Source organism: Labrus mixtus, chromosome 17, assembly GCF_963584025.1.
Source record: "Labrus mixtus chromosome 17, fLabMix1.1, whole genome shotgun sequence".
Taxonomy (NCBI): domain Eukaryota; kingdom Metazoa; phylum Chordata; class Actinopteri; order Labriformes; family Labridae; genus Labrus; species Labrus mixtus.
Window position 1 is genome coordinate 936,028 of NC_083628.1, and position 18,798 is coordinate 954,825.

Sequence of the window (18,798 nt, forward strand, 5' to 3'; positions counted from 1 at the left end):
ATTATCTGCATCGTGCCGCTCTGTTTATTGAAGCCCTAAAACTGTTCCCTGACTTTCTGCAGAAAACGTCTCTTGTTATGGCAACCGGTCCAAACATGGGAGAGAGAGCGGAAACACAGAGGACGGCCGAAAACATGGCCGACATCAATCCAAGGTTTTCAAAAAGAGGTGAGTCGGTGGATCAGTGGATGGAGACCCAGTCCAGGAGAAACTAAAGATCAACTTTCTGTATCCTCGTTACCCCAAAGTAAAGATCAAAAATAAATCGGGGGTCTTACCTTGAGGTCTCTGTAGACCACAAAGCGGTTGTGCATGTGCTCCAGACCCAGGATGATTTCAGCCGCGTAGAAACGCATCTCCTTCTCACTGAACACGCCGTGCTGAGACAGGTGGTAGTGCAGGTCGCCCCCTGATGACACACACACACACACACACACACACACACACACACACACACACACACATTAGAAGGTTGTCACACACACACATGATGAAATCTAAACCTGATCCATGGTGTTTCCTTCCTCTCAGACGTGATTCTAAGTGATGAAGTGACTTTATTTATGTGGTGATTGAAATCTCTTCAAAGTCACCTGAGCGTCACAACGTCCTGTTTTTAAAAAGCTGCAGTTTGGATTCTGTTATCTCAACGGGGGAGCGAGCGAAACTACCAGAGTGCAGCCTGAAATCTGAAGAAACCAGCTACGATAAGAAGAAACCAACGGCATGAGAAAGAGGAACGAAGCAGCAGACATCTGTCTCCTGTCCGCTAGTTTATCGATGTGAGATGGCGACCTTATACGGATGTAAACAGATAAATAATCTAAGGCAGCAGTTTAAAGGTGCACTCTGTGGTATATGTTCATAACTCTAAACACAAACTGTCCTCAGAGGAAATTTTGGTCCCTGTAAAACTGTTGGAAGATAAAAAGTCATGGTGGGGGTCCGCTACAGTGACACTGTAACTCTCCTGGTCGCTTTTAAGCTCCAATCAGAGTTCCAGGGACCCCTTTATTTTTTTAACTGAATACACAAACTTTATTCAAAGAAATATAGTATGGACTTGTTTCACTTCTCCAACTTTCAATATCTCGCTACCTCTCCCTCTCTCTCCCTCCTTCCCCTCTCTCTCTCCCTCCTTCCCCTCTCTCTCTCTCCCTCTCTCTCCCTCTCTCCTCTAACTCTCTCTCTCCTTCCCCTCTCTCTCTCTCCCTCTCTCTCCCTCCTTCCCCTCTCTCTCTCTCTCCTCTAACTCTCTCTCTCTCCCCTTCCCCTCTCTCCCTCTCTCTCCCTCCTTCCCCTCTCTCTCTCTCCCTCTCTCCTCTAACTCTCTCTCCTTCCCCTCTCTCTCTCTCCCTCTCTCTCCCTCCTTCCCCTCTCTCTCTCTCTCCTCTAACTCTCTCTCTCTCCCCTTCCCCTCTCTCTCTCTCTCTCCTCTAACTCTCTCTCCCCTTCCCCTCTCTCTCTCTCTCTCTCTCTCTCCCCCCTCTCTTTAGAGTTACACTTCTCCAACTTTCAAATTTCACTACCAAAACTCCACAGTGCACCTTTAAAGACGTTGAGGCGCGACCCGCTCAGGTTTTGGTCTGTGTGTGTGAAACACATTCACGGGTCATTAAAGTCTCGAGCGTTTGATTCTCATGTCGGACGGTCGGAGAAGAATCACATCCCTGATATAAACACAGCTCATGAGTCTGCAGCGTGACCTCACAACACCATGTGGATTGATCGGCGTCAATATGTTGTGCTAATCTTCTCAGGGGAGAAAATGAGAATCAATGGGGGCGGGGGCTTTCTGAGACTCCTCCCTCCACCCGGGCCGACTCAGTGAAGCTACAACAGCAGAGTGCTGATGACTGTGTGTGTGTGAGAGGTGACTCAGGCTGCTGACGCTGCTGACGATGGAGTCCTGAGGAGGAGACACTCAAGATGAGCTGTGAGGAGAGTTTGAAGAAGGCTGATGTGTGATGTGAGGGGGTGGGGGGTGGGGGGTGGGGGGGGGGCTGACATGTGAGGAGTCAGACTCTCTGCGGGAGAGAGACCCGGCCTGCTCGGGACAGGTTAGTAATCCAATCAGGAGTCTCAGGAGGGGATGTTTTGAGGTCTGTGAGAGTGTGTTGGAGGTCAGCCTACCGTTCATGAGGTCCAGGATGAAGCACAGCTTGTCGGGGGTGTGGAAGGCGTACGTCATACACACGATGAACGGGCAGTCCTGCAGAGAGGGAGGCAAAAACAAAAAACAGACAAATGACACCAGAGACTTCAAAGGAAACAGTCTCATTCAATGATCAGACGTTTGGAAAAGTACTGAAGCTGCATAGGAGAGAAATGAATCCATCGGACGTCTACTTTTGTTTTGAAACAAACATCAACATCGTTTTGAGTTTGACTGGAATCACAGTTTTTAAAATCAGGTATCGTGACACCTCCAGCAGAGACTGGGAGGAGGTCGATACGTCCAAAGAAACAAAACAAAACAAAACAAACCTCTGAAACGACGACGTAAAAACACATTAAAAAGTTACTAGTTGCTCTTGTTGCTATGACAACAGGAGTATTCTCAGCTTCATTACGAAATGATTCTTTAGTTAAAGTGTGGAAACTTCTGAAACATTCAGAGGTGGGACAAAAAGACTCAGATCCTTTTTTTGAAGTCGGAAAAAATGACAAAAACAAAGTCGAAGTCCTCAGATTGAAGTTCTTCAAATAAATCAAATCAAATGTTTCACTCTGCAGTAAAATGTCCGCTGTGACTGACGTCTGGTTACATCACATATTATTATTATTATTTTTAAAAGGTTTATTATCCCTTTATTTTAGAGAGAGAGCGGGGCAAGACGTGCATGAATGGAGCAACAGGTCGCACTTGAACCCGGGACGCCCGCTTGAAGGACTACAGCCCCCGACACGGGGGTCCGACATTACCGCTAGGACATCTGCGTCCCTTTAGTAAAACGATAACCAGTTAACATCTTTATAAATCTGAATGTGTCAGGAGCAGAACTATCAAAGCTAACCTTTCGTTTATTTTGCTGTTGACATCATCTGCCCGGGGACAACAGATGGAAATTAGCTAGCTAGCTAAATCCTGTACAAAGCTTCTCTTCTCTTCTGAGACTAATGTTTTTTTTTGTACACTGTCCCCGATTGAAATAAACAAAAAAATAAACTAAAAACCTTCGCTACGTCAGTTAGCTGATTAGCTCCTCTCGTTATTCTTTGTTTGTTTCTGAGCTCTGAGTCAGATTCTACTTTATTAAAACTTAAAGTCTGAAGTGAAGGAGCATCGTGTTTCTAACTCACCCCCGTGCTGACTAACGACAGCATGATTCTCTCGTTGAGCGCCAGAGTCTCGCCCTGCTTCATCTTAATCCTCTTCTTATCCAAACACTTCATGGCGTACCTGTCGGGTCAAACAGCGAGCGCCACAGATTAAAAACGGGGCAGAAAGCATTAATGTGAGTGTTTTATCAGTGGAGGGGTTTTTCCTCACATCTTCCCCGTGTCGGCCTTCCTGCAGCCGTACACCTCGCCGAAGCCGCCCCTGCCGATGATCCGATGCACGCTGAAGTCGTTCATGGTCAGCTGAGGACGGGCGGAAGAGAAGAAGGTTAAAAAAAAAAAAAAGAGGCGGGACAGAAGTCGGTAAATATCTTCAGACCTGCTCGGATTGGTTCAGACGGGGATGAAAGAGATAGAAACAAGAGGGGGAACTGTGGTACGATAAAGTTTTGCAAGCAGATTCAGACAAAAACAAACAAACAAACAAACAAACAAACAAAACAAAAGGAAAAGGGTCAGTAAATAAAATGAATGAATTAGAAAGAGGGACAAAATAAGTGAATGAGCAAACAGGACAAAGAGAAACATGGAGGACAGTATAGTAACAAAATGATGTAAAATAAAACTGGGGTTGGTTGATTTTATTATTTATTCGATTATTTTTAAAACCAGTTGAAGATCGTGGTCGTGTTGCAGACGCAGGATGTTCAGGGCGTTGTGGTTGCAGATGCGTCACCTCGGTATGAACACCTTTAAAAACTGAAACTGAAGGAGACTTCTCATTCACATGTAGCAGTCTGAAGTCTGCTGAGTTTCCATCATGTCTCCAGAGTATTGGACTTTTGTGGTGTATCATAAACACTTCAGTAAACAGCATCTGCTGAATGAAGGGAGCCGGATGTTTAAACACATTTGAAAGGACTGTTCTGGTGTTCCTCGTTAAAAAGTGAGCACACAGTAACTGCAAACCTTTAAAGTGGAACTGCAGGTCGACAGCGAGCGTGTTTACACGTTTAACCACATTCAGGATATTGTGTTTACATTGAACATTACAAGCTGTGTTATTAACCTTCACACAAACAGGCTGCATGTTTCTGATCATCTGCTCGGCCTGTTGTCTCATTGATCGTGAAGATGCAGAGTGAGTCACTCAATCTGTCCAATGAATGACTAACTGACCACCGTGTGATGTCATGTTTTAACCACTCTTGGTTCATTGGACGTGAAAGTAAAGAGCAGCTCTGAGTGTTTTTCTTTTTTTCTATTGATGTGAACGACGCAGAGGGATGTGAGACACAGTTTTTGAAACCACCGACCACACACTAATAACGAAAGTAGCGTGCAGTATGCTCTACGTTCAGCAGCAGTCTGTCTGTCAGTCGGTGGTTATTCTGCATTACACCAGACCCGGCTAAGCTGGTTTCCGGTTCTGGAAAGAGGAAGTAAAGAACAGCCCAAACGCCGTTACAGAGCAGCGTCCACTTACAGTCTGAGAACAGCTGACGAAAGATTAATTTAGATTTTCATGATTCAGAGAATGGCCGTCATTTCCATCTCTGACCTGGCGCTTTGCATTGTGGGAAACAGGATGCAGACATTTTTTTACAGAATCAGTACGGCATCCGGGTACATACTGCGGATCTCACTTTGTTAAAAAACGTCATTTTGGACCAATCAGGACGAACTACTATAGTAGGCGGTTTAGAAAACAAACACAGACTCTGTGAGGGGAAGGGGACAGGTGCATTCAGGTGTTCAGAGGACAGGTGCATTCAGGTGTTCAGAGGACAGGTGCATTCAGGTGTTCAGAGGACAGGTGCATTCAGGTGTTCAGAGGACAGGTGTTCAGAGGACAGGTGTTCAGAGGACAGGTGCATGCAGGTGTTCAGAGGACAGGTGTTCAGAGGACAGGTGCATGCAGGTGTTCAGAGGACAGGTGCATTCAGGTGTTCAGAGGACAGGTGCATTCAGGTGTTCAGAGGACAGGTGTTCAGAGGACAGGTGCATGCAGGTGTTCAGAGGACAGGTGGGACAGGTGCATGCACATTCTGTGTGTGTGAACAGTTTCCATGGAAACCATGATTTCTGACGTCCATCATGATGTGATATCAGTGAATCCACTTAGAAATGAGGGGAAAAGGTGAATCTTACACCTGAAGAACTACTGTGATAGTAATTGTACATCCATAGACATCCTGATAACTCCATTAATCTTCAATATATTTATATAAAACAAATGTGTCACAGGGCGCACGCTGTCGGACAGAGCAAAACTGTGATGCTTAAAGAACGCAGCACGCACCGACCATGTGGAAATTGCAGGTAACAGTTCCTGATACTAAAATGTGACTCAAATTATTTTTCGTCTTTCGACTCGGACTAAATGTAAAAACAGCTGACAGGCTGAACTCTGCTGGGAGGTTATGATGTCAGTTTTCACCCCACAGTGTCGGACTGGATCAAACAAACCAATCAAACGTCAGGTGAGAAAGTGACGTCATCATCTTGTACTCACATGGATGTTGAGCTCCACGTTCTTCCACTGACAAAAACGAGTGAACTTGTCGCTGTGGGAAGAGAAGAAGAAGAGAACAAAGGAGGCTGTGAGTTTACTGTACGCGTAATAAATAAAAAAGAACAACCTGAATCTCTCCCGCTCGGCCTCCTCCACCTCTGCCTCACCTCTCGATGAACTTCTGGAAGATCTTCCCTCTCAAGCTGTCACAGATCTCCACGATGTACGGCTGCAGGGGGACAGACACAAACAGCAGCATCCTCTCAGTAACTATGTGGTAAAAATTCTTTGCAAATGTGTGTGAATATCTCTCCTCTGAGCATGTTTGTGACGGCTGAGCTGGACGTGATGTCACTTCCTGCCTTTCATTAAACAGCTTTAATAAGATTTTAAACTTTAACTCTGCACTGTAACTTTTAATTCTTTTTATATTTTTACTTCAATTAATTTCATCTGAATTATTTTTATTCAAACATATTTTCAGATTTAATAATTTCAGTGATTTTTAAAATTTTCTATTTTAATGTTTCTTTTCTTTCCTCTGTCATGATGCTTTTGATGTCTTGTGTGAAGCACTTTGAATTGCCTTGTTGTTGAAATGTGCGACATAAATAAACTTGCCTTGCCTTCCTGAAGCTGACGTTAAACTTTTCTTTCTGTTGTGTCTTTGTGAACACGCCTCTACCACCAGCTGAGCGTGAAGTTTAAGAGCTGAAAACAATTATCCAGGAAATACTGACAGGTTGGTGGAACGTCTTTGAGGATGGAGTAAGTCCCTGGGGATAACTTCATACCCAGAATAAGAGGCGTGTCGTGTATGGAAGCAAATAAGAGACATAATTATTTGAATTTTTCAACATGAATATCTGGATCTGAATTTGACCAGTTGAATTTTTAGATCTGAATTTGACAAATCAAATTTGAGTAACCTGAATCTTTTTAATGTTGAAATTGTGACACTTTTTCCAATTTTTGGATCTGAATTATAAATTGCTGAATTCATGACAAATACATTCAGATACATTGTTTTCAAAGTAAAATATTTCAATGCTATGAATTCAGTAGTGTTTAAATGTCAATATTTAACATTCAGTGACTGTTAAAATTCTAATAATTATGTCTCTTATTTGCTTCCATCTTCGCGGTCTAAATGGGGGGAGATTCGATTTGCGCAGCTGAAAGGAAACGACTGTCCCTCGCTTCTCAGGATCGGGTTTTCCTGGGTGGCCTTTTGGCAGTTGATGCTCTTCACTAAACGTTTAATGAGCAGCAGCATGAAACGGAGAATGTGGTGTTTAAAAATACTACAAGATTACGTCTGGCTGATGGACATGATACAAACACTTCCTTTATGAGGGATGAGAGCGTACGTAGAATCCCAGACAGACAGAGAGGCTATTTTAAGACAGACGCTTCTTGTGAGGAGTGTTAAACGGTCGTTCTGCGGTTTTCATACCCAGGACTCTTTGCAGAAATTTAAATTCTCTGAAACTTCAGTGGATCAAAATAACAACAAACATACATTCTTATTTAATTTAACACTTTAAATTAGCAATATGTAACTCTGACACCTAGTGTTTAAAATGGGTACTGCAGTCTAAATTCTAAACATTATAGAGAGCTGTCTCCCCCCCCCCTCCTCTCTAGAGTCCATGCTCACTCAGGTCACCATGTGGTGGACTCTGAAGCTTCAGTGTTTATCCAGCTCTGCATGGGTCTGTAAACCTTTCTGTGTTCTAACCTCTCAAAAACAAAAAACTACAACTGTGGGAGAAGCTGCAGGATGTTGAAAATCTGCGGTTTGAAATTGTGTGTGTGTCCAAAAATTAGCAGTCTTGTCTATTTATGATCGCCATTCGGTATCAAATCCAACTTGTTGTTTTTTAAACTAAAACTTTGACATGTGACAGTAAGGAAGGCAAAGCACATTCATATGTTGTGTGTGCGTACAGGAAGCACAGAGAAAAGTGTGAAAGGTTTCTGTCATAAATACCTGGAAGAGGGTGGGGGGAACCTGTTTCTTCTTTAGGTGACTCTGCACATGGTCCACTGCTTTCTTAGAAAAGGGCTGAAGGGAGAAAGAAGAAGAGGTCATTAAAAATGCAGCGTTACCAGAAGTTTCACTTCTCTTTCTGTGTGTGTGTGTGTGTGTGTGTGTGTGTGTGTGTGTGTGTGTGTGTGTGTGTGTAATAACTTCCTCCCTTCAGAGAGGAGACAGTGCAGTTCAGTCTTGCAGGAGGACAGAGCTGCAGTGTTGTTTGTTGTAAACTTGTGTTTGTTTAAAGAGAAACCACTTTGTTCAGTCTCATCATCAAAGGCTGAGCTGATTCTTGTCTGGTTGTTTTTCCTTTTAGAGACTGAAATCAGTCATTCATGTGAAGAGCATAAAGTCAGGTATTAAACATCTGTGAGGTCTAACATCTGCAGCCCTGCGGTCGTTCTCTGTTAAGTCAGCATCCCTTTAATCAAACTACAGTAAAGGACCAGGATGCTCCGAGGTATTTGGCACAGCGCGATGCCAAAGTGATGACATACGACGTATTGAACATAACTTATTTAGAAAGAGAGCGAGGAGGTCATTATTATGTGCTCACATGACGACCCATGATCATATTTAATCCCAATCAATCAACTGGCATGAGTGCAAACTGAAGACACAGAAAGGGCGGGAAGCTGCGACCTCCCCCCTTCTCTTCTGCTTCACCTTTGGGATCATTACCTGCACAGCGAGCAGCTCTCTCTCTCTCTCTCTCTCGCTCTCTCTTTTTATTGATCTTTTACTTTAACTGTGGAAAGTCTGACATTAAGGGTAACATGTGAACGATGAGAGGATGAATGGTCAAGGTCATTTGTTGGGAAACACTGTGATAGATTAATAAATATCCAGAATATCCACATCAATCCAGGAGAATCATTTCCCCTGCGGCTCAGTTTTTATTACTACTTCAGTTTCTTCTCTCTCTTATTCTGAAAATGTCTCTTATTTTGAAAAACGTCTGTGCTTTGGTTTCTCTGTTGGATCGATACAGTCGGTCTGAAGTCTTTCTTAGAAGTCGGTTGAGGTCAAACTGTAAAATATTTCACAATAAAAACAGATTGATCGGAGAAAAATCTCTTTTTGATGTTCTATGTTTTTCTGTTTCTCTTTAATGGGAGATGTTTGATGGTTTACTGGAACCAGTCCCTCACAGGTGCTCGCTTTGTGTCCCTGTGTGTGGGTCACCGCTGACTGAGTGTGTGTGTATGTGTGTGTGTGAGAGCAGGTGAGTGTGTGTGTAGGTGTGTGTGTGTGTGTGTGTATGTAGGTGTATGTATGTGTGTGTGTGTGTGTGTGTGTATGTAGGTGTGTGTGTGTGTGTGTGTGTGTGTGTAGGTGTGTGTGTGTGTATGTGTGTGTGTGTGTGTAGGTGTGTGTGTGTGTATGTAGGTGTGTGTGTGTGTGAGAGTAGGTGAGTGTGTGTGTGTGTGTGTGGGTGTGAGAGTAGGTGAGTGTGTGTGTGTGTGTGTGTGTGTAGGTGTGTGTGTGTGTGTGTATGTATGTGTGTGTGTGTGTGTGTGTGTGTATGTAGGTGTGTGTGTGTGTGTGTGTGTAGGTGTGTGTGTGTGTGTGTGTGTGTGTAGGTGTATGTGTGTGTATATATGTGTGTGTGTGTGTGTGTGTGTGTGTGTGTGTGTGTGAGAGTAGGTGAGTGTGTGTGTGTGTGTGTATATATGTGTGTGTGTGTGTGAGAGTAGGTGAGTGTGTGTGTGTGTGGGTGTGAGAGTAGGTGAGTGTGTGTGTGTGTGTGTGTAGGTGTGTGTGTGTGTGTGTGTGTGTGTGTATATATGTGTGTGTGTGTGTGTGTGTATATATGTGTGTGTGTGTGTGTATATATGTGTGTGTGTGTGTGTGTATATATGTGTGTGTGTGTGTGTATATATGTGTGTGTGTGTGTGTGTATATATGTGTGTGTGTGTGTGTGAGAGTAGGTGAGTGTGTGTGTGTGTGTGTGTGTGTGTGAGAGTAGGTGAGTGTGTGTGTGTGTATGTGTGTGTGAGAGTAGGTGAGTGTGTATATATGTGTGTGTGTGTGTGTGTGTGTGTGTGAGAGTAGGTGAGTGTGTGTGTGTGTGTGTGTGTGTGTGTGTGTATGTGTGTGGGTGTGAGAGTAGGTGAGTGTGTGTGTGTGTGTAGGTGTGTGTGTGTGTGTGTGTGTGTGTGTGTGTGTGTGTGTGTGTGAAAGTAGGTGAGTGTGTGTGTGTGTGTGTGTGTGTGTGTATGTATGTGTGTGTGTGTGTGTGTGTGTGTATGTATGTGTGTGTGTGTGAGCAGGTGAGTGTGTGTGTATGTGTGTGTGTGTGTCACCCTCACGTGTGAGGAGGACAGCAGCTCCTTCATGATGTATCCGTCGTAAATCTGCCGGCTGCGGCTCGACCTCTCGTCCTCGGAGTCCAGCTTCTCGTAGTCTTTAATCTGAGACGGACAACACGAGGTCAGGTTAACGACAGAACAACGCCGGGCGACCACGATTACTGCGCCTAATCTCCCAGCCATCCCATGACGCCGTCTAATCCCACACACACACACACACACACACACACACACACACACACACACACACACACACACACACACACACACACACACACACACACACACACACACACACACACACACACACACACACACACACACACACACACACACACACACACACACACACACACACACACACAGGTCAGACTCACTTCCTCGTAGAACTTGAGCTGCGGCACGGCCTCGTCGATCTCGTTCATACAGAAGTCTTTGAAGAGGAGGAAGCCTGGAGGACACAGAGGGACACGGTGAGGACAAACGCCTTCTGATGGTTACAGGTCACTTAACCACTAACGATCACACACAGACGACCAGACGGATTAAACTTCTGTAGGATTGAGAGGACGTCTGGGCGCCATTCAAGGTCTCCTGAGGATCAAACCTGCTGACTCTGATGATCCTGTGACAACCAGAATTATAACGTCATGACCCTCAGTGACAAAGACAAATAATAAAACAGAAGACTCTCATGTGAAGTCTGCTCTTTGGGTTCAGAGGTCACTGAAATGTCAAAACAAACAGACGTCTTCAGACGTTTCATGACGTGCAGATGAATTTCCTTTTTCAAGAAAAATCACAGCATCAATCATTGCTTCATTAAATATTCCACAATTAAAAGTTCAACAGAGCTCACAAATGTCTGTCGTATATTTTCTCTCTCTGTAACTGTATTTTATCCCTGCTGTATTTATAACTGAACTGTTTTCTTTTTCTTACACTTTTTACCTTTATCTCTGTTGTTTCTTAAAATCCTCCCGTGGACAGGTGTTGCAAATTAGCATGTTGCTATAAACACTAAGAGCAGTGCATCTGGAACTTGTGCATGATTAAATGTTACAGAACCAATGTTACTGTATGTCCATGTTAAATAAACAAATAAATAAATAAATAAAATAAATGATTCATTGCAGCAGTGGTATCTATCAGCGCCCATTGTACAGTTTATTAATGAAAAGGAAACTTTTGGGGCATTCACATGAATACTGAAAAGGTCCTGATAAAGTTTTCGAGGCGATAAGTACGACTCAAAACGATGATAGAAGCAAAAACCTTCACATCGTCCAACACTGATGGACTTGTTACCAAAACTCTTTTAAAACTCAAAACAATATCAACAAATGTTTATTTCAATACCACAACAGCAAAAACAGAACTCCGCCCAGGCAGCAGACACAGGGGATGCTCATGTTCTTAGCTTGTTCTTAGAAATGCAGAAACAACTCCTGAAAACTGTCAGAATCACACAAATACATTCAGCTCTACAATTCTACACTTCACTTATCAGACTCTTTTATCCAAAGTGACGTACATCAGAGAGTAAGAACAACACAAGCAAGGATCTAGAAAAAAGGGAACAATGTGAGTAAGAGCAAACGATCAGCTTTGAGTCTGATTGGACACACAGGTGCTGACAGGAAGTGACCAGAGGCAAAGCACAACATTGAGGGCAGTTCTTGAGAGCTCTAATCAGTATAGAAACCATCTTATAAGTCGTCGTTATCAAACAAAAACCATCGTCATTACCATCATCATCATCAATAATATGGAGACCATCATCATTAAGTTAGTAGGTATTCATGAAAGAGCTGGGTCTTTAGCTTTTTCTTAAAGGTGCAGAGGGACTCTGCAGATCAAAGCTCTCTTTGATTTGGTTAAAATTACGATTGTGTTCGGTGTTTAAGATGTCCTAAGTACTTTCTGGTACTGAAATGGTTCTACAACAAAAAGGTCTCAAAATGTTGACAACTCAGGTCTCACTGTGCTGCACAAAACAGTTTGCTGTCCTTGAAAATGATGAAGAAAAATAAGAAATAATAGGAATATGGAGAAGTGAATGAATCACACACACACGCACACAGAGAGACACACACACACACAGAGAGAGAGAGAGAGAGAGAGAGAGAGAGAGAGAGAGAGAGAGAGAGAGAGAGAGAGAGAGAGAGAGAGAGAGAGAGAGAGAGAGAGAGAGAGAGAGAGAGAGAGAGAGAGAGAGAGAGAGAGAGAGAGAGAGACACACACACACACACACACACACACACACACACACACACACACACACACACACACACACACACACACACACACACACACACACACACACACACACACACACACACACACACACACACACACACACACACACACACACACACACACACACACACACACACACACACTGCCCATAATTACAGACGACGGCACCAGGCGTTATTTGCTGAAAATGACACGCTGTGTCACTCTCAAACGCACCAACAGAGGATAATAATCTCACGACGTGCAGTCAAATCCACACTCATCCAAACAATGTCTGAGGAAGGGGAGGGGCCGCCATGTTGCCTGCATCGATGAGCCCGCTGTTGCCATGGTAATTGCCTCTCTTTGGCTGTGGGCTGTGTGTGTGTGGAGACAGAGAGGAGGTGTACAGTAGAGTCTGCAGCTCTATCAAACTACAGGACGACTTCATGAGGACAAAACAAAGTCTGACATCAGGAGACGAGACCGCCACCGCCACACGCTCCTCCTCAGCCTCCGTGACACTCACCGTTTGCGTGGACTCCTCTCTGTGGCTTTACATGATTAGCATCAGGTATTAGCACAAATAGACGGCTAACAAGATTCCTGACAAAAGATCACGGGGCGAGGCGGTCACTCTAACCTTCCTCTGACTGAGCTGGAGCACGCCGCGGTGAGGGAGGAGCGTCAGACAGAAACACTCACAGACAACGTGTAAAAAAACAGAGCTGCAGAAAGTCTCATCGTGTCTCAGAATAACGCCTGCACGTGGGAGGAAGCGGTGTAACCACATGATTAAAACTCATTCTCAAGTCGACGGCCCTGAAGAGAAACGAGCGACTCCTCGCTAAAAGGATCGAATGTTTAGAGAAAGTTGTTGCAAACTTAAAGACTTTACATGAGATTTAAAAAAAAACTTAAATATAATAGAAATTAAGTATCTCCTCTGAAAATAACTCTGTGAGTCATGACTGTCTACAATGGGTGTAACACCCGAGTCCCACTGTCTGTGATGTTTTCAGAGTTTTCAGAGTCCTATCTTCACTTTGTTTACATCGCCAGGACGGCCGGCTGACTCCTCCCCTCGCAAATAAAAGTTGTTTAATTGAGGGACTAGAGAAAAGAAGAATAACATACTGTACTCACTGCTTAACTGTGTTTCTAGATCACGCTCATTTCAGGTAAATTTACATGCAGTGTGAAGATACGAGCAGAATAAAGATCGCTAGCATTAGCATGCTAACACAACAATGCAGCGCGAGTTGTTTTGGTTTCATGCTGGTGCTCAAGGGCGACATCTGCTGGATCAAAAAATCACATATAAAGCCTTTAAGGCAGCAGGGCAATGTAGTGCTGTAACGTCTGTTTCTTTATGAGACACAGAGAGGTTGATTTGGGTCTCTATGTGGAGACGGGACAGAGACGTCTGATTTTAAAATGATTTTAAAATGTCCCTTAAATGTCCGTCTACTAAACGTTATTAAAAAGAAGAATCACAAATGGATCTCTTCCATCTCGTTTGTTGATGTTATTTAATAAAAGAGCATCAGGATCAGAAAATGACATTTCCAGCTTTTTCTTTGTGTCATATTTAAGTTCACTTCTTTAGCTCAGGACGGTTAAACAAGTTTCATGAAGAGATCACTTCCATCCAGAGGAACACAAACGAGTCTCTGAGGTGGTTATGGTCACATGATGGTCGAGGTCGATCAGCTGATTACAGACTGTAACGATAAGACGTCGTTGTGACTCTCTGATTGATTGATGAATATGTGTTTGTGTGATGATGGATCGACGTGTTTTATACCAAAAGGTTACATCCAGTAAACTAAAGAAGCAGATTTGATTTAATGATTAAAATCCTGGTGTTTGGTGTGTGTGTGTGTGTGTGTGTGTCATCAGGGGGCGACCTGCACTACCACCTGTCTCAGCACGGCGTGTGTGTGTGTGTGTGTGTGTGTGTGTGTGTGTGTGTGAGGTTTCAGTGACAGAAATCGTCTGCAGCACAAACAGACAGTGAGCCTCCTCGCTGTGTCACTGTTTACGACTCGCTCCTCGTGCCTCCTATCGTCCGTCCTCACGTCTTCCTCTCGCTCTTTATCTCGGCTGCAGACGTGATGCATCATTTCCCCCCCGCCGCCACTCACAAAGACAACGTGCTCACTCACTCCACACAGACCGACTCATGGGTGCTACACACACACACACACACACACACACACACACACACACACACACACACACACACACACACACACACACACACACACACACACACACACACACACACACACACACACACACACACACACACACACACACACACACACACACACACACACACACACACACACACACACACACACACACACACACACACACACACACACACACACACACACACACACACACACACACACACACACACACACACACACACAGGTTTTCAACAGGGAGGACTAAACGTGCCACGGCGGTATTAGGAGGGACGGAGGTAAAACGACGTTCTTACATCATCAAGACTCAAGGATTAACCTTAATCGCTGAACACTTCAACACTGCCCAGCTAATTCAACAAATGGCCTCTTCCCGAGCAGACACACACACACACTGACTCACACACTCACACACACTCACACACACTCACACACACACACACGGCTCAAATCAGACACAAGTTCCTCTGAGCTTCGTCTCATTAGTGAGATCACCTGAACTTTCTAAAAATACCGTGCTGCCGTCACCGCCGCCGCACGTCCTCTTTCATCATCAGCACGAGCTCGGCCACAGGTGGGGGCGTGGCGAGTGTACAGAACCAGAACCAGAACCAGAGAGTCATGATATATTGTGAATTTGAAGCTGCATCTTTATCGACTTTCTAGATTAAATTCTTGGAGGGAAACTTTTTGTCTTCTTCTGTGGTTTTTGTCTTGAACCTCAGTCAGAGATGTGATAAGCAAACGAAGATACCGCTGAAAATATAAAGAGAGAGAAACTGTGATGGTTCTCCCGCTGTGAGGTGCGTGTGTGAACAACCCGATCAGGAGGATTTCAGGAGCAAAACTCCAGAACTGACAAGAAGAATCGAAACAGCTGGAAACTTAAAGAGTCCAAAATCTTCAGAGGAGTGAGGACTGTATCACCTGCACCATCAGACGTATCTCAGGTCCTCATCAAGGTCACACGTGTCACTCCCTGTCTGTCTCATCGGCGTTATCTTCCAGTAGTGCACATACTCTCACCGCCTTATCGCTTCCCAATATGTAGCCTCAAAATCAGCCAGGAACAAATATGTGATACCTCATCAGTATTCAGGGGGGGGGGGGTCCCGTCTCTTCTGATCAGAATCTGAATCATGAAGTTGAAGTTTATTTTTAAACGTCCTCAGATTCCTCCGACCGCCCTGACGTGTGAGGGGTGGGACGGACGCCAAACACGCTGCTGGTCATGTCGAGGAAATAAAATTATTTTACTTCAACTCATTTTATGGAAAAGAAGAGGAAAAAAAAAAAGTGTTTTATGGAGGGGGTCATTTGAGACAGGGGAGGGGGGGTGTGTGTTGAATTAAACATACACTGACCTTTACTGGTGGAGGAGAGCCAACACTGAGCAGGGTGTGTGTGTGTGTGTGTGTGTGTGTCAGATATTCATTCAAGAGCAGCATCAGGACGAGCAAACACAGTTAAGTATTCTCTGAGTCTTGCCGCTCTCTGCTGTCTGACGGTGATTACAGAGTGTGAGTGCGGGCTAAAAAGCAGCTAATATTAGCCACTGAAATGCTAAATGCTGACGTGACGTCCAGGCCGTTTGTTGTGAGCTGTAATTTCATAAAGTGGGTATTCAGACACAACACAGTTTCATAAATCTTCTTAAATGTTCTGTTCGTGCTTTTCTGTGTTTGATTCTCTCATTTTCCCTCTCTTGTTATTTATCGTCTCTCAGCTCTGACTCGACGTGTCCTCGCTGCACATTAAGCTCTGAGGATCTGAGGTGTTCTACTCGTGTTCAGAAATCACACCTGTTAGGAGCTCGCTGCGTCTTTAAGGATTAATGAAAAGGTCTACGTTGGTTTAACTGTTTTACTGAGTCAGCAGCATTTTTCACTGCAGCTTGTAAACACAACATTCAAACTGGGCCCCTCCTCCTTCTGCACCCAGAAGCCCCACCCCCTGCAGGAAGTAGTGTGTACATTTTACTGCTTGTAGCTACACTGCAAGCTAAAGCACGCTAGCACAAGCTAACCGCTGGTGTTTGTCACCTGCCTGTCCAACAGGAAGTAGACCAACTCCACGTCCACGGGTAAAAGACAACACAAGGTTCACCCTCGTTTTAGAACGAGCTTTATCCGCTTGGTGTTTCTCCTCACTCTGATTATATTTTACTATTATTCTTTTATTATTATATGGTGGTGAATATGACGTCCACATCCGTCATATTCACCCCACTCCTAAACTCACCTGCTGCGCTGTCATTGGCTGGAGGAAACACACCAGCTCCGCCCAGAAACGTCCCGAGTCAACCGTCACAAAGCAGAACAGTAAAATCCAGTGAGAGGACAGAGTCTCTGCAGACACAGTCACCACCACACATGTATGCAGGGTTTTTCCTGCATAGAGAATTCTTTGGCGCCCCCCAAAGAGGTTTTACCCAGCGCCAAAGGAAAATCACGAGAAAGAAAAACAAGACGATTCAAATTGCAAATCAAATACTCTCTGAATATATATGTTTAAAATATCAATACATCAAATGACTGTTGAACAAGCAGAACATAAACTTAAATACGACGTCTCTGACTTCTTGTAGTCATCTCCCCTCTCATCCATTTACGCCTGTGGCTCGCGCTGGATAGCCAGCTGGTTGACTGTTCGTTTCTTTTGACTGGTTCATGACGCTCCGCTGACACCCTGAAGCGCTAAATGAGGGTTGATTTTCCGTTTGGCGAGTGAAGAGTAATGCTCTTCGTGGCGGCAAATATTTATCCCAACAGTCATGTTAAAACTAAACTAAACCGTGTATGATGTAGCTGCGGCTACTTGGGACGGGTCATCGCGGGGGCACGCCGAGACGAGACACACCAACATACATGGCTGCAAACGCACACACACACACCGGAACGCCGACCACCGCGCGCACCTGTTTACATGTAGTGCAACAGAACACGGTTGATCCGCGATCCGTATGGACCGAGTCAGGAACGTTCAACTTTTCTCCGTTCACTTCCATCGTGTCTGCTTTTACCAACAATCAATAATTTAACGATCGTAACGTCAGCCAGCTGTGGTCTCTGAATTTCTCCACACAGACTGTCAAACAGCGCTGCCTTATAGCCAGCAAATATATTTTTATTATTTCTCAAGTTACTGATTTGATCAAATGATCCAAATTATCTGTGACTTAAATCTGTGATTATTTGACATAATACCTTAACTCAAATAAATGTACTTAAACACAATTTAAAGGAAAAGAGCAGCCATCATAGGAAGAGGGTGAAATGCACTGGCAGGATGTGACCTCGCCTCTCCCAATCTCATTACACCCTTCTCCCTCAAAATCCCTCCCCTCCCCTGTTGCAATAAAAAAACTCTTTACCAGATTTAATTGTGGTTTCAGTAACTTAAGCATAATGATAATATTATTTATAAAATGGTCAGAAATAACAGGAAATGCACAGATTCCTGTCAAATAAGGTAATACAGACTCACAGACTATAATGTAATACGATGGTCGAACGTTTACTACAGGGCGTATAGTCACCCCCCCAAAGGCCCATTCTGAGCCAGGAAAAACCCTGTGTATGGAGGCCCAGAAGGGACAATGGAGCAGCTTCACTTTAGGAGAAGTCTGTATTTTATTTTGAAGGAGAAAGCTGCTGACTCTGTCTTTACTTTAGGAGAAGTCTATTTTATTTTGAAGGAGAAAGCTGCTGACTCTGTCTTTACTTTAGGAGAAGTCTATTTTATTTTGAAGGAGAAAGCTGCTGACTCTGTCTTTACTTTAGGAGAAGTCTATTTTATTTTGAAGGAGAAAAGCTGCTGACTCTGTCTTTACTTTAGGAGAAGTCTATTTTATTTTGAAGGAGAAAAGCTGCTGACTCTGTCTTTAACCATGACTACAAAATGTTACACTGTGGACACAATCTCCGTTTTAATTGATTGTTAGGATTGAAACTTTTGAAGAAATGAAAATGTCTCTGAAAGCAGAGGAGGTGACTTTGTCTAAATTTCAGAAACCATTAGCAAAGGACAACAGTGGGACCACTTCAGTTTTCTTTAAGCACGTGTGGAGCATCAAATAGTATGTCAAAGTAACCATAATGGGGGCACAGATGGTCTACCAGTTAGTTTGAGCGCCCCATGAATGGAGGCCGTTCTGTCGCTGACACCCCTTTAACTGGGTCTCACAGAACACGACAG

General features: G+C 44.1%; 1 protein-coding gene across 1 annotated transcript in view; it reads right to left on the reverse strand.

Moving 5' to 3' along the window:
* grk3 (G protein-coupled receptor kinase 3) overlaps positions 1–18,798 on the reverse strand; it is a 66,365-nt gene that overhangs the window by 13,981 nt on the left and 33,586 nt on the right. The window contains exons 3-11 of the mRNA XM_061062024.1: positions 10,525–10,598; positions 10,148–10,249; positions 7,791–7,865; positions 5,965–6,026; positions 5,798–5,849; positions 3,494–3,585; positions 3,304–3,403; positions 2,134–2,212; positions 264–409 (exon numbers count right to left, since the gene is read on the reverse strand). Of these exons, the coding sequence (XP_060918007.1) occupies positions 264–409; positions 2,134–2,212; positions 3,304–3,403; positions 3,494–3,585; positions 5,798–5,849; positions 5,965–6,026; positions 7,791–7,865; positions 10,148–10,249; positions 10,525–10,598 (782 nt within the window). The remainder of the gene's footprint in view (positions 1–263; positions 410–2,133; positions 2,213–3,303; positions 3,404–3,493; positions 3,586–5,797; positions 5,850–5,964; positions 6,027–7,790; positions 7,866–10,147; positions 10,250–10,524; positions 10,599–18,798) is intronic.